The sequence below is a fragment of the Pseudophryne corroboree genome, chromosome 12 (genome assembly GCF_028390025.1).
Source record: "Pseudophryne corroboree isolate aPseCor3 chromosome 12, aPseCor3.hap2, whole genome shotgun sequence".
Taxonomy (NCBI): Eukaryota; Metazoa; Chordata; class Amphibia; order Anura; family Myobatrachidae; genus Pseudophryne; species Pseudophryne corroboree.
The window spans coordinates 148,895,059-148,910,400 of record NC_086455.1 but is presented as its reverse complement, the minus strand read 5'-3'; the positions used below and the strand labels follow the sequence as shown (position 1 = coordinate 148,910,400).

The 15,342-nt window shown below is 40.6% G+C and overlaps 1 protein-coding gene across 1 annotated transcript; it reads left to right on the top strand.

The window, feature by feature from the left end:
* The first annotated feature begins 271 nt into the window (after positions 1-271).
* LOC134980756 (olfactory receptor 11H4-like) lies at positions 272-1,207 on the top strand. The gene has a single exon (XM_063947715.1). The coding sequence runs from the start codon at positions 272-274 to the stop codon at positions 1,205-1,207; it is 936 nt and encodes a 311-aa protein (XP_063803785.1).
* The last annotated feature ends 14,135 nt before the right edge of the window (positions 1,208-15,342 follow it).

The window sequence follows — 15,342 nt, the reverse complement described above, 5'->3', positions numbered from 1 at the left end:
GAGGGGGTTGCAGGTTATGGGGCACTAGGCTGAAGGTTTGACTAGGGTGCAGAGAGATCTTGCACCGGCCCTGTGTGCAGAAGTACAGAATCGGCAATGAGCTCTGTGATTACGCCAGCTGGTGCTGGTGTAATTATCACAGGGCTCACCGTAGTTTGTGTTTGCATGTATATTTACATATATAAGGAACAAACAATATTTGACATCTATTTAGACATTCTAATCATGGAACCTGGCCTTTTTCTATTCCAGATATTTTTTTGTTAGCACAATGTTGGAAACAAATAAAACTGTGGTTAAAGAATTTATTTTGTTTGCTTTTGCTGATTTGCAACAGATCCAGAATTTACTTGTCTTTGTTTTTTTACTGAACTACATCCTATGTATCTTGGGGAACATGGCTATAATTATTATTATAAGAGTAGATCCTTCTCTTCATACTGTCATGTATTTTTTTATTGGTGTATTCTCCGTTTTAGAGATTATGCTTGTGACTGTCATTGTTCCAAAACTTTTAGCAAATGTCATTTCAGGTAATAATATTATTTCTTTCACTGAATGCTTTACTCAAATGTATATATTCATTTCCTCTGGATCAACTGAATGTTATCTTCTTGCAGTAATGGCCTTTGACAGACACTTGGCTATTAATAATCCTTTACACTACCAAGCTATAATGACGCCTGCTTTTTATATTAGTTTGGCTGTTTTACCATGGATCATGGCATTTAGTATTATTTTAGCCCCTGTCATCACAACAGCTCAGTTGGACTACTGTGGTCCTAATGTGATTGACCACTTCTACTGTGACGTGGCTCCGCTGCAGAACTTGGCATGTTCTGATGTCTTCATTAGCAATATAGCAACACTCATAGCTTCTATGTTAATTATTATTCTTGCATTTATTACAATCATAGGATTCTACATCCAGATTATAATGACAGTTTCAAGGATAAAGAGTAAGGAGGGAAAACAGAAAGCTTTTTCCACATGTTCTTCTCATCTCATTATTGCCGGTCTATTTTATGGAACAGGCACCATTGTGTATGTCAAGCCTAAAGGAGGCCATTATGACAAATATCTTACTTTTATGTACACAGTAATCACACCTATGAGTAACCCTTTTATTTATACATTTAGAAACAGGGATATTAAGAAGGCTTTCAGGAATTTAATAAATAACCTAATAAAACCAGTTCAGATGTAAAATTAGGTTTTCATTAAACAGACTTCTTGCATTTCTTTATATATTCTTTGTTTTCTCCAGAATATGTCACACAAATCTCAGTTTTTTAGTTTTTCCAATTCTTTACATCTGCACTATTTAAAAATCAATGAAAATGTTACCACATGGTAAGAATATCACAAAGATGATGTAGAATAATAATGATTGTATGCCTTTCTGTGTGTTGGGATTAGCACACAAGGATTTTGGTAATGTTCCATTGACCAACTATATTTCCTCTGTCGTACTTATTACTTTTGTAACATTATGCACAAATGGGTGCCACTCAACAATGTAGAGGGTACATTTACTAAAACTTCTAAAAGTGAAAAGAGGTGATGTTGCCCATAATAACCGATCAGATTATGTCTATCATTTCCTTGGATGCAATAAAAAAAAAAAATAGACAGAATCTGATTGGTTGATATGGGCAACGGGGCTAATTCAGGTTGGATCGCAAATCGCGTTCCAACCGTAATTTTTGCGGTGGTGCCGCAGGCGCATGTGCAGCAGGCCGTACTGCGCATGCCTCAGCACTTTCTGCAGGGGGCCGCAGAAAATGCGTTCACCTCTGCCTGTCAATCAGGCAGAGGCGGTTGCGGGGAGGGAGGGGGGCAGCAACGCTCCATTTTCAGGGAGGAAACGGATCGTTGGGGGGCGAGGCATCCCAAACGGTGGGCAGTGTGGTGCGAACGGGCGCGTGTTGGGGGCGCAGCGCCGCAACAGGTAAGATGGCATTGGGATTCCTGCGGCTGCAGCTAAGCTGCGCCGGCAGGAGTCAACCTTAGTTTCTGCTGAGAAGCAGAAATTTCGAGGCGAGCGCAATTTCTGCTTGTTGCAGGGGGGGAGGCGCCGGTCAGCATGCTGGGCGGCCTTGCCCCGTGTTGGGCGGCCCCCAGCATGCCTGCAAAAGGATAGCAAATTCTGCTGATTCGCAGAATTAGCTATCCTTACTGAATTAGCCCCAACATCACCGCTTTTTACTTTTAGAACTTCAGTAAATTTACCCCTATGAATCCATTAAAGATGTGTCTGACACAAACTGGGAATGACCTTCTGCCACTAAGTGGGAACAAATTGGAAATAAACATTCAAGCCAGCACAACATTCAGGGCTTTACTCATCACACCACACAGGACGCAGTTAATTTCCCAACTGTCGGGATCCCGGCGGTCAAAATACTGACGCCGGAACCCCAACACCCATTAAAATGCTGGCTATCGGAATCCCGCCCACCGCCCAGAATCCCCACTTAGGTGGTGGTCCATGCCACCACCCGAGGGGGAATAGATTAGTGTGGTGACATAAGGTCGCTACTGGGCCCGAAGTGTGGTGAACGCAGTGAGCCCGAGAGGGGACATGCTGCGATTGAGGTCCGGATTCTGACTGTCGGAATTCCGGCGTCGATATTTTGACCGCCGAGATCCCGGAAATCGGGATTTCATACTGAATCTCTACCACACATATAGCAACTCCATGTGTTGCTGTGTTATTGCAAAGTACAAAATGAAGTCATTTTGTGCACAGGTTCTGCTTTGTTTAAGATCCAAATACCAAATAAAGTGCTTAGAATAGTAACACTGAAACCAAGTTCAGGGGATGATGTGGAACTGCAGGAAATTCTGCTTTGCAAACGATCTTACATTTTTTGATCACTGCGCATGCACCGTAGCCAAGCATATGCCACTATGACTGGTGATTATGAGGCTCATTCAGGTGCAGATGTTCTTGCTGCTGACATTGCTATCTTGTGCTGTATGCAATTGTGATTACAGTATATGCTAATATGGCAGAAGCTAACCTGAGCATAGGGACTCCCTTTGTTGTTACATCATTTCCATCCAACAGCATAAAATTGCTGATACATCAGTACCATCGCCGCAAATCAGGTCATGTCGCAGAGTCTGAGTGCCTCTGTAGATGCAAGAAAGAGCTGCTCTCCCGGGAGTGCTCTCCAGTAGCAAGTAAGATCACAACTGCTAATTTATGCACGCCCAGAATACGGTGTCTGAATGGCCAGGACATGCCTGCAACTCCCCCGTTCCCAATTCCAAACGCTGTCTTAATGTCACTCACTGAGACTAATTCCTTTGTGCGACCGCAATCGCAATTCACTGGCTACATGTGTACACTGCGGCTCAGATGCATGCACAGTAAGAAAACATCAACCGATGTGCATACAATAGCTGCTTTGCGACCACAGCTGAATGAGTTTCTATGAGTCATTTAAGGCTTAAACTGGATACACACTAGGCAATATGTTGTCTGATCTGGCAGATTGGACCAACATATCGTTCACATCAGTCAGTGTGTATGCATTATTGTGCACTACGTCACATCATTCATCACACATGCCTCTGGCTCTAGGGGGGCCCACACTGCACACACTGCACCCATTATTTTAATACTTACCTTTCCGGGGTCCAGTGGCAGGCGCTGCAGTCACGGCAAAAATCAGAGCCAAAATGGCCACCGCATATGCGCAGAAGTCAATTGGTTACCTGAACATGGCGTACGCCATGTTTCCGGAGACCTGCGCATGCGCAGTAGACTCCTGCACAATCCTGGAGACTACTGTGCCATACAGAGTAGGAGGCCCACCGGAGGTTCACACATGCCCCCTTCTCTGTTAAATTGCCCTAGGGGACAAAATGTTACTGTATGTGGCCACTGAACGATATAGCACTTGATCGTGCGCTATATCATTCAGTGTGTACTGCGGAACAACACATCATTCTGTCGATTGTGCCGTCGTCCATGATCTGGGACAGTCTAATGTGTACCTAGCTTTTGTTGTATCTAAACTTTTAGTTGATGGGACATTACTGGGTGCTAATGGAACATATACATGTAGATGATGTTGAGTGCAAGTGTGTCATTGAAGTATAGGCAGAATTGCAGGCTGTACTGAATTTTGGATCCATCAGCTTTCAGACAGATCTCTTGCACCAGAAATAGGGCTGGTGTGTTTATGTGATGGATTTTTATACAAGGAAATTAATCATGGCTTGTAGCCACGTAGCACAATTCAGCATACGACTGAATATCCACATTTGTTTCCATGCACACTCTACGAGTACAAGTGCACCCAACTAGCATGCAACTGTGAATGACGCAAAGGAAAAAAAAATCTTGATTTACTATTAACTCTAAATTAGACCATTAAGATTTAACCTCTTTTACCTAATCCAATTGTCACATCATTTGAGACCACACTAGACTGTGCATTATCTGATCTGGTTGCAAACAATGTGACCGGTCAAAAGCACATAGTGGCCGGCTACTGGAAGATAATCTTCCTGCAGCTGCCAATCACAAAGGGACCAGCCACCCAGCAAATGTAAATGAACCCCCCCACCTCTCAGCCCCCTATTCTGTACTTGGTGGCTGCAGCCACTGGAGAAATACAGATTGTCATGGTTACAATGTTCCTGGTGATGTTCTAATGTTTTAAAAAAAAATAATGTTTTCAAAAATGTTCATTTTTTATTTATTTAACAAAAATCATTTTGGATAAGTTTTAAATAAATGTTGTTGACCTAATTCAAACATAGAAGAAAACTTACATTTCTGAGCTGTTTTTGTGAGACAAAAAGATTGGCAGTAAAGTGGTTAAAGGCTTTTATCACCTCAGTCCTGAGATTATGGGGCTGACTCTTAGTTGGGAACAAGAAAAAAAAAAGAGAAGGTACAGTAAGGCTGGTCACACATCTAAAAATCATCATTGCAACCAGCCAACTACTGTTAGAACGAAAATCTGGTAATATATGGTAGCAAACAACAATTAGCTACAGTAGTTGGTCCAACATGCTGAAAAAAAACAACAGTTATTCAGACAATTTGGTTAAATCAAACAACTTTGGCCAACTTATCTGAAAGACCAATTTCATCCATTTTCATGGGTTCTTGGAGTAAATGATTATTCTTGGTGAGCATAAATTTCCAGATTTTCATTCCATCCAGCCAACTAGAGTAATTAGCTGGTTGGAATGACAATCTTTAGATGTGTAACTGGCTTAACTGTTGCACTTTAGTAAAACCATGTTGCACTGCAGATGTGCAATAAGATCTAAGTTTGAGAGGGACATGTAGAAACAGAAATCTAAAATGTAGTGTAAAAATAAACCTACATGCAATAAAAAAAAGTATTTGTATACTTACATAATGCAACATGGTTTGTTACTTGTTACAAAACAAGTTACTTGTTTTTGATGTTATTAATTTATTTACTTATTTATTTGCTATACTTCAAGCTCAGAATTACTGTAGCCAATATTTTACCATTTTCTTTGCTGGTCACATTCCAAGATCCATATTCAAAATAATTACAGTACCAATAAAAACTATACCTTAGTTTTTATTTATGTTTTTTTTTTCAGAGTACTTTCATAGAATAGCATTAGTTCACTTTCTGTATATCTCCTTTTTTGATAAAGAAAAATCTTGCCAAATTGATCAACAAGGCATTTTTATAGAAATTGAAAGTAAACTAACCACAAAAACAACAGCAAAATATTTTGTACTTCAACATTAATTCACCTCTCCAAAAAAAAAAAAAAAAAAATTCTGCACATAGATTTTCATAATAGAATTGGCAATTAAAATTATAATTCACTTTTCTATTTGAATGAACCACTTAAAAAAAAATGTGTACAGTAATAATAACATTATGGTAGCCCAACAAGGTATATCACTTTTGAAAATAGAAAACATACAGTATTGTATAATCTTGAGGGACATCAGTCTTTATTTACTCCAGGATGAGGAGACCTGGGCATTAGAAACCCTCCCCCCTCCTTCCCCCCCCCCCCATTTGTGGACTCAGGGGGCTATTGAGGGCCGAAATTAGGATTGTCATCACCCGGGGCAAGGCAGTAATTTGCCCCCCCCAAAAAAAAAAAAAAAAAATATATATATATATATATATATATATATATATATATATAAAAACGCAAAAAAAAACCCCAATCAGACTAAAATAATCAGATTATCAAAAGTTTTGAAAAAAGGGGATACTACTGGACAATATTCCCCTATGTGCCTCAAATGCCCTATGCGTCACATGCCCCACCAGCATGTTCAACTACATGCTCCTCTGTGTGTCCCCATACATTGCACTATGGGGGTCATTCCAAGTTGATCGCAGCCAGCAACTTTTTGCTGCTGCTGCTGCGATCAACTAGCCACACCTATGGGGGAGTGTATTTTAGCTTAGCAGGGCTGCGAATGCTTGTGCAGCCCTGCTAAGCTAAAAAATTTTCACATAAAACAAGACCAGCCCTGGACATACTTACCCTGTGCGATGGATCCAGCGATGATGGGCTCGGCTTTGACGTCACACCTCCGCCCTCCGTTCTGCTGGACACACCTGCGTTACACTCACCACTCCCCGAAAACGGCTCTAAACGCTCCGGTTCCGCCCAGCCATGCCTCCTTCCTGTCAATCTTCTTAGCGATCGGCTCTGCGACCACTTCCTTTGTAAGTCGCGACGTAACCCGGCGACCCCTGTCGCCAGGCAACGTCGCGCACGAGCACTGCGCCTGCCGCGCATGCGCATTCCGCACCCGTTTGCACTGCAGCGATAAACCGCTGCGTGCGAACGGGTCGGAATGACCCCCTTTATCATAACATTTCATCACTGCACTAAATTCCCCTATCCACTGCACTACATCACTATACTACTTCCCTTACACGCTGAACTACATCATTACACTACATGTCCCTAAGCACTGCACTACATACGCTATATGCTATGCTACACCACATAAGTGCACTACATGCCACTATATACTGCAATACATTACTACACTACATACCCTATGTGGTACACTACATCACTGCACTACACCCCCCTATAAGCTACACCAAATCCCCCCATCTGGGAGGCAAAGCGGAGGTTGATTCTGCTAACTGGGAGCACAGTGCACTTCTATAGCTTGTACGGTGCACCGCACACTAGTCGCAGCACTGCATGGCAAAGAAGAGAGTTTAAGACAGTAGCCGACATAGGAGAGATCCCAGGTACTGGAGCTCACCCGCACAGTGTCGGAGCCAGCTGCGGGCAGACAGGTGGGTCAGATACATTGCCCTGGGACTGTCTCACTGGAGCAGCACAGCACTGCCGGTAAAAACAAAACAAAAACTCTGCTCCTCTGTAACTCGTTGGCGCCCCCTCAAATTCTGCATCTGGGGTGCATGCTCCCTTAGCCCCCCCCCCGTTACAGCCCTGGGCTATTCAGAGATGGATGCAGCCGCCATAGTGCACGTGCGCGACCCTTCACCATGTGATCACATCCCGGATTGGTGGTTGTTGGGGGGGCATCGATGCAGTGTTTTGTGGGCGTGGTCCTGATAATGCAGGCATGTCCGTACTGTGGGGGTAATTCAGACCTGATTGCTAGGCTGCGTTTTCTCACAGCCTGCAATCAGATCTGAACTGCGCATGTGTATGTACCGCAATGCGCAGGCGCGACAGACCGTAGCAACGGGGATCGCCGGTCAGCGACGGGATGGTGCAAAATTTCCGAACGCACAGGTGATCACAAGGAGATTGACAGGAAGAAGGCGTTTGTGGGTGGCAACTGACCGTTTTCAAGGAGTGTCTGGGAAAACGCAAGGGGGACCAGGCAGTTGGAGGTAGGTATTCTGACATCAGCTCCGGCCCCGATCATTGCAGCGGCTGAGTAAGTCCTGGGATGAGCATAAACTGCACAATCTGATGTTTGTGCATTTCTGATACAAATGCGATCGTACACCTGCACACACTCCATACCCTCCCCCTGTAGGCGACGACTACCTGTTTGCAGGGATACAAAAAACGCACACTAGCGATCATGCCTGAATTACCCTCTGTGTTCTGGGCGGCTGCGTGACAGAACACATGGCCACTCCAAGAAAAAAAATGGCGCCAGACTGCCTGCCTGCCTGCGCAGCCAGGGGTTCATTCTGACATGCTGGGTGGCCTTGCCCTGTGCTGGGTGGCCCCTAGCATGTGAATAAATGGATGCAGATCTTGCTGCAGAAGCAAGATCTGCATCCATCTCTGAACAACCCCTTTAATGCTTAATGTAATGTTGCATAGTTTAGGAGACTTATTGTTGTCTGGTGATCCCCAGATAATACCTACTTAAAGGGCACATTGTTTGAATGAGTAAATTCCTTACTTTAATATGAGGGTGCTGTGGAGTGTGTAGAATTTGGAGGGTAATTCCAAGTATGATCGCAGCAGGAAATTTTTTAGCAGTTGGGCAAAACCATGTGCACTGCAGGGGGGGCAAATATAACATTTGCAGAGAGAGTTAGATTTGGGTGGGTTATTTTGTTTCTGTGCAGGGTAAATACTGGCTGCTTTATTTTTACACTGCAATTTAGATTGCAGATTAAACACACCACACCCAAATCTAACTCTCTCTGCATATGTTAAATCTGCCTCCCCTGCAGTGCACATGGTTTTGCCCAACTGCTAAAAAATTTCCTGCTGCGATCAACTTGAAATTACCCCCTTGGAGTGGGAGAAATTGGGCAAATTAGTACTTTTCTCGTCCCCTGGCTATACTGCTATTTCTGTAATGCTGTGTGATAAAAACTAGTGGTCACATGTGATTACCAGACAATAAACACAAAGGGGTCATGCAGTTTAAAAGACTAATCCCATCTTTGAAATATTGATACCCTTGGGTTCCATTATGGAAAAATCCTCCACTAGACCTAGAATACAGTATTAATGACTTCTGCAGTGTAGGGGGTATGCTCCGGTTGCAGTATATGATCACCAAAGATAACTTCACATTGTTTGAAATATGGGACTACCCTCCTTTATACAAGCTTTACAAATGAAACTAAGGAGTATATTTGTTAATGGTTAATTTTAATTATCAATAATTAAAATTGATCTAAATTGATGTTGTGTTTCCAGGGCTAAAACATACATTTACTAACATTTAAAAATAAATAAAATCATGTGTTAGTAAATTATTTTTTTATTTATTTAGTAACAGTTTCTTATGCAGCACAACATATTCTGTTGCACTTTACAATTGGAAACAACAATGATAAAACAAAACAGGGTAATAACAAAACTGAGTAATAACAAACAGTCATAGAGGTAAGAAGTAACTGCTCACAAGCTTACAATGTATAGGGAAATAGGCAATGATACACAAGGATAGGTGCTATCTATTGCCTAATTGTCCACAAGATTGCAAAGATCAACACAGAAGACATGTGGACACTCATTTAGGTTAGAGGAGAGGAGATTACGCACAGAGAGGGGCGAAAAGGTTTTTTCACAGTAAGGACAACACGAGTTTGGAATTCTCTGCCTGAGAGAGTAGTGATGGCAGACTCGGTCAATACTTTTAAGAGTGGGCTAGATAAATTCCTAATGGATAATGATATACAGGGTTATGGAAGATAGATCACGTACTATAGTTATAATAAAATGAGGAAATACAACACAACGGCAGACTTTATCAAACAGTTAAAACTAGTCATGAAAATAATACAATAATACAGAGTAGGAGAATATTAATAGGTTGAACTCGATGGACTAATGGTCTTTTATCAACCTCATAAACTATGTTACTATGTTACTATGTTCTTGGTGGGTTGTATGATAAGGTCACAGAGTGATGTTGGCCTGGGGTCAGGAGGATGGGAAAGTGAATAAAGAGAAAATATGTGAAAAAATATGTGTGGACTGTACAGTGGGAATGCAACTGGATAGAAAAACGTATGATGGTTGAGTGAGCAGTTCTGGAATGTGATAAGCTTGCCTGAAACGGTGAGTTTTCAGGGAATGTTTGAAGGTTTGTAGACTGTGGGGGAGTCTGATTGTGCATTGTAGGGCATTCCTCAGAGTGGATGCAGCCCAAAGAAAGTCCTTTGATCGTGAATGTGAGCAAATAATGAGTGTGGATGAGAGACGTAGATCTTGTGAAGAGCAAAGAGGTCAGGTAGGGATATATTTTGAGATAAGCAATGAGATGTATATAAGTGTAATTTGGTTAATAACCTTGTGTGTGAGCAAAAGTATTTTATATTGAATACGGTAGAATACAGGTAACCAATGGAGGGACTGACAGAGTGTATCTGCAGCTGATGAACATCTATTGAGGAAGATTAATCTTGCATCTGCATTTAGAATGGATTGTAATGGTGAGAGTCTCTTTTCGGTAAGACCAATAAGAAGACTATTGAAATAATCAATGTGGGAGATAATAAGAGCTTGGATTAGAGTTTTTGCAGTCTTGTGTAAGGTATGTTTGTATTTTGGATTTGTTTCTTAGATGCATGTAACATGATTCTGAAACAGATTGAATGTGTGGAACAAAGGACAGTTCAGAGTCAAAGATGACAACTAGGCAGCGAGCTTGTGGGGTAGGATTGATTGTCGAGTTCTCAACAGTGATGGAGATATCAGGTTGGTAACTACTATTGGCTGAAGAAAATATAATTAACTCTGTTTTGGAAATACTAAGTTTGAGGTGGCAAGATGACATCCAAGATGAAATGACAGAAAGGTATTCAGTGACAAGGACCAATACAGATGGTGACAAATCTGGAGAGGATAGGTAGATTTGATTATCATCTGCATACAGATGGTATTTAAATCCAAAAGAGCTGATTAGTTTACCAAGAGATGAGGTATACAGAAGATTGAGAAAAGCAGAGTACCTAAGACTGAGCCTTGCGGTACTCCAACTGAGAGAGGTAGCGAAGAGGAGGTGGACTCAGAGAAGCAGACACTGAAGGAGCAATTAAATAAGTAGGATAGGAACCAAGAAAGGGCTGTGTCTTGAAGACATAGGGATTGTAGTGTTTGTATGAGAAAAGAGTGGCCAACAGTGTCAAAAGCAGCAGATAGATCTAGAAGAATAAGAAGTGAGTGATGGCCTTTGGACATAGCAGTGACCAGATCATTTACTACTCTAGTCAGTGCTGTGTCTGTGGAGTGTTGTGAATAAATGCCTAAATGAAGTACTGTAGGTCCAATAAGTTGTGTGAATTAAGAAAGTGTGTGAGGTGAGTGTAGGCAAGTCTCTCAAGTAGCTTGGAGAGGCATGGGAGCTGATACATGGGACAGTAGTTTGAGAGTTAGGGTCAGCATTTTGTTTTGTCAGAATGGGAGTAATCATTCCATGTTTGAACAGTGATGGAAATATACCAGTAGAGAGAGAGATTACAGATGTTAGTTAAGGTTGGGATGAGTACAGGAGACAGAGATTGACTTACTTGTGAGGGTATAGGCTCAAGAGGAGAGGTAGTAGATTAGTAGGGTGAGTATAGTGTTAATACTTCATCTTCTTTTGTGGGATCAAATTAAGTGAGGGTGCCAGTGGGTTCATGTAGAGAATTGATCAGGTCACTATCTATGGAAGAGCATACCATTTCATCTCCGATCTTATCAATCTTGTCCTTGGAGTAATAAGCAAGATCTTGCTCCTTGATGGTGGCTAGTGGGTTGAGTGAGGGAGGGTTCAGAAGTAAATGTATTAAATGTATTAAAAAGTCTTTTGGTGTTAGAGGCTTGAACAGAGCTCAGAGTTTGGAAATATGTTTGTTTGGCAGTGTCCAGTGCATTACGATAAGTGTGGTAAACAGTCTTATTTGTGAGGAAGTCACTTAGAATACGAGATTTATGCCACTGATCTTAAACTTTCCATGAGTGTTTTTGTAGGTGTCTTGTTAATTTAGAGTGCCACGGTTGACATCTAGACCTACATAGAGGGTGTGGGTAGCTGGGGCGACTTCATCAAGGGCTATTTCTAAAGTTTGGTTCAGATGTGCTACAGCCATCTCAGGAGAAGTAAATGCAGAAATAGATGAGAGTAGTTGTTGCAGAGAGGTGGAAAGTTATTGAAAATTAATTGCGTATATATTTCCGTGGGTTTGAGGAGGATTGGAGGACTTCAAGGACTCTGAGTTTGAGGTAATGGTGGAGAGAATGCAGGTGATATGGTTGTGATCTGAGAGAGAGAAAGGAGTATTAGTGTTAGTAAATCTGTTTTAGCCCTGGAAGCAAAAAATTGGTTTAGATCAATTTTCATTGAATTGTAATTGATGAACATCACTTAACATCAACCTTTTAGTAAATATCCCATTAGGAGTTTCAATTTTGGGGAGCAATTTCAATGTGCTTTCCCTATTACCTTGCACTTTTCATTTCAATGTGTTGGCTATGAAGGGGGTAGGGCTTAACAACATCATTAACCCTGGCCCCTGCCCTTGATAAGCTACAGTATCAAGCCCAGCTCCCCCTACATTCATTTACTGCAGCAACAAGTAGAGACAATGGAAGCAAACATTGTTAAGGTTTAACTCCATTGAGTGCTTTCAGATCTTAGGATAAGTGGCACTCATCTTTAGCAGTTTTAATGTACATCTGAAGGATGAGTTCTAGGCATCCTTAGTAGCGAAGGAGACGAATGAGCCTGTCATTACAATAATCTACAGTATGTTGAGAAGTATATTTTTCAAATAGCACAACCAATATTCATGGAAATTCATATCCAGAAAGACATTGGAAAGATTGTTTCAGGAAATCCATCCAATAAATTTTAAGATAAATCCGTTCCGAAAATGGTTTAAACATTTTTTACAAAAACATTTTTAGAACATTTAGGCGTAAATGTAATAGGTTGTGATTTCTTAAAACATGTAAACTTTTTGGGAAACACATGTAAGTTTGCAATGGTTGTATGTAATAAGATTTGAGAACAGGGGTATATCTAGAGGTCCGAGCACCCCAGGCAAAGTAAGGGACTGGTGCCTCCCCATATTTTAAATAGAGACATAATGCACCAAAAAATCAGTGCAGTCTCATGTGGAAGGATCATGGCCACACAATAGTACACCAAATTCAAATTTCACCACACATTAGTACTACTTACATTACACCACATAGTAGTTTCCTTTATTCATATTACACCACACAGTAGTTCCTTCATTTACATTGGGCCTGGTTTAGATATAGTTTGAGTAGCTATCACTGTTGAAACATGGAGGCAGCAGCAATATCTCTATTATGCAGACAGAGGCAAACATGGGGAGGCATTATGGCCCTGGGCAGAACTACTATGTGATTCTAACCCCTGGCCACAGGTGGCACTGCTGGGACAGCATTCCTGGCGAGTGCCATCCTGGGGTAGAGGTAGATATGCCCCTGCCAACATTTTATACTGAGAAATTCAGCAGAACAATGCTATTAAAGTAATGTAAAATCGAGGATTTATCCTTTGTGTGTTAAGGTAATATATTGAATGCTTGCATTTTAAATTTAGATAGAAAATAAAAGTGATGACATTTATTAATTTATTAAGGAGCTTTCACAAAATATCCAGTTTATTGTAATATTTTGAATGAAACCTTTGTGCAGGTGAAGAATTTGCTTAAACTTTAACCTGCACAATTGTGTATCTTTAGGAATACACTATAACAACACTCTGCCTCCTAGCCTATTTATAGCTACACACATTTAAACAGAAATACAATCTATTTGCTTAGTCAGCCCAGAGAAATGTACTGCAATTAACATATCATTATATTTGTACATCCCCTCTAGATTTTTCCTACTGTACTTACAGAACTACTGTACTCTGGTGACTAATTTAATTATAATGATTTTGCTTAATAACATAGTACAAACCTGTTATTTATTTTGAAGATAATCATATAGTAACTTATTTCCAGAATCAGTCTCCAAAACAGATGGGATGCTATAAATGTCTTGAAAGGGGACTTTCCCTTCAGTAATGTTTGAGGATTTGTAAATATACAGAATACAGTAAATTATAGTACATTACAACTGTGTGGTACGTATGATTAAAACATGACAAATAGAAACAATATATTATATTGAATTAATAATATCCATGCATGACAAATTGTATATGACCACTTTCCTTTGATTTATAATTATATTTGTATTAATTTTATACAGTCATTGTAGAACCATATTGTATATTATACTTTAACAGTTGTATCGTTTGTGGAAATTGAATTATGGAGAAAAGGTCTACATAGATTTTGTTTCAGTGTGAGGTAAGTAATTATTACTCTGTAAATGTAAGAGATGTATTCTAAATCTAAGAGACTATCTATCTATCTATCTATCTATCTATCAGTTGTGAAGGATAAGCTCAGGGTTTGAAAATGTTACTGTTTTACAATTCTGGCCTACTGCAAAATAAATGTTTGAGTCCTTATTCTTCATCTAGTATTTCCATTAAAAAGAGGTGTTTATTTTTTCAAAGTCTGTAAAATCAACATGATGAGAGCTTTAGTTTCCCAAGGTCCACCAATACAGTACCACATGTGGACCAGGTCAGTAGAGAGCCTGGCCAGGCCCATGTACTTTTCAGGGGGCATGGCCTAACAACAGGAGGCGTGGCCCTGCACCCTTAGAAAAAAATATAGAAATAATAGTACTTTAAGCACTTTCCTGGCCACGGAGCACAGCGTATGCTGGGATGAGGAAAATAACTGCAGCTGCTACTGGCAGATAAGGGAGGGGGAACTTGGGCCAATGCCCAAACAGTACCTGCTCCCCCTCCCCTCAGCACCACTGCATGTGACGTACTTGCAATAGATGTGCTGATTCAACAACAATGTGTCATCAAAAATAATTTTAAAATATTGGTAACTAGACGTATGGTAACATGTTCATACTGTAGTATAATTGTTTTGGGATATTACAAACACAGTGGACATGTTTACTTATGGTTTATTGGACATCTGGGAAAAAAGTTCCATGCATAGATTGGTGAGATTAATGCTAGATACTTTGTACTCAAAATGATTGATTCATTTCCAATAACTTTATGTCCACCATAGCTGTTCCTATGTTGTTATAAACTTTATTTAGAAGCCTCGTGTAGCAGGTTGTGGAAGGTAGAAAATGAGTTAGTTAATTGAAACAGTGATATTATGCTATGCTTCTGGGGATGCCACCACTTCAAAGCCCATCACCTTGTCTAAAATAAACTTTTGTCTAAGAACACGAAGAATAATGCCTACATTTTTAGTGCTACTTCCATGTTCCTGTTAGTGGATGTCATTCTCCAGTCCCACTCTTTACCTGTATTAGTAATGAAAAACTACATTTTTGGGAGACATT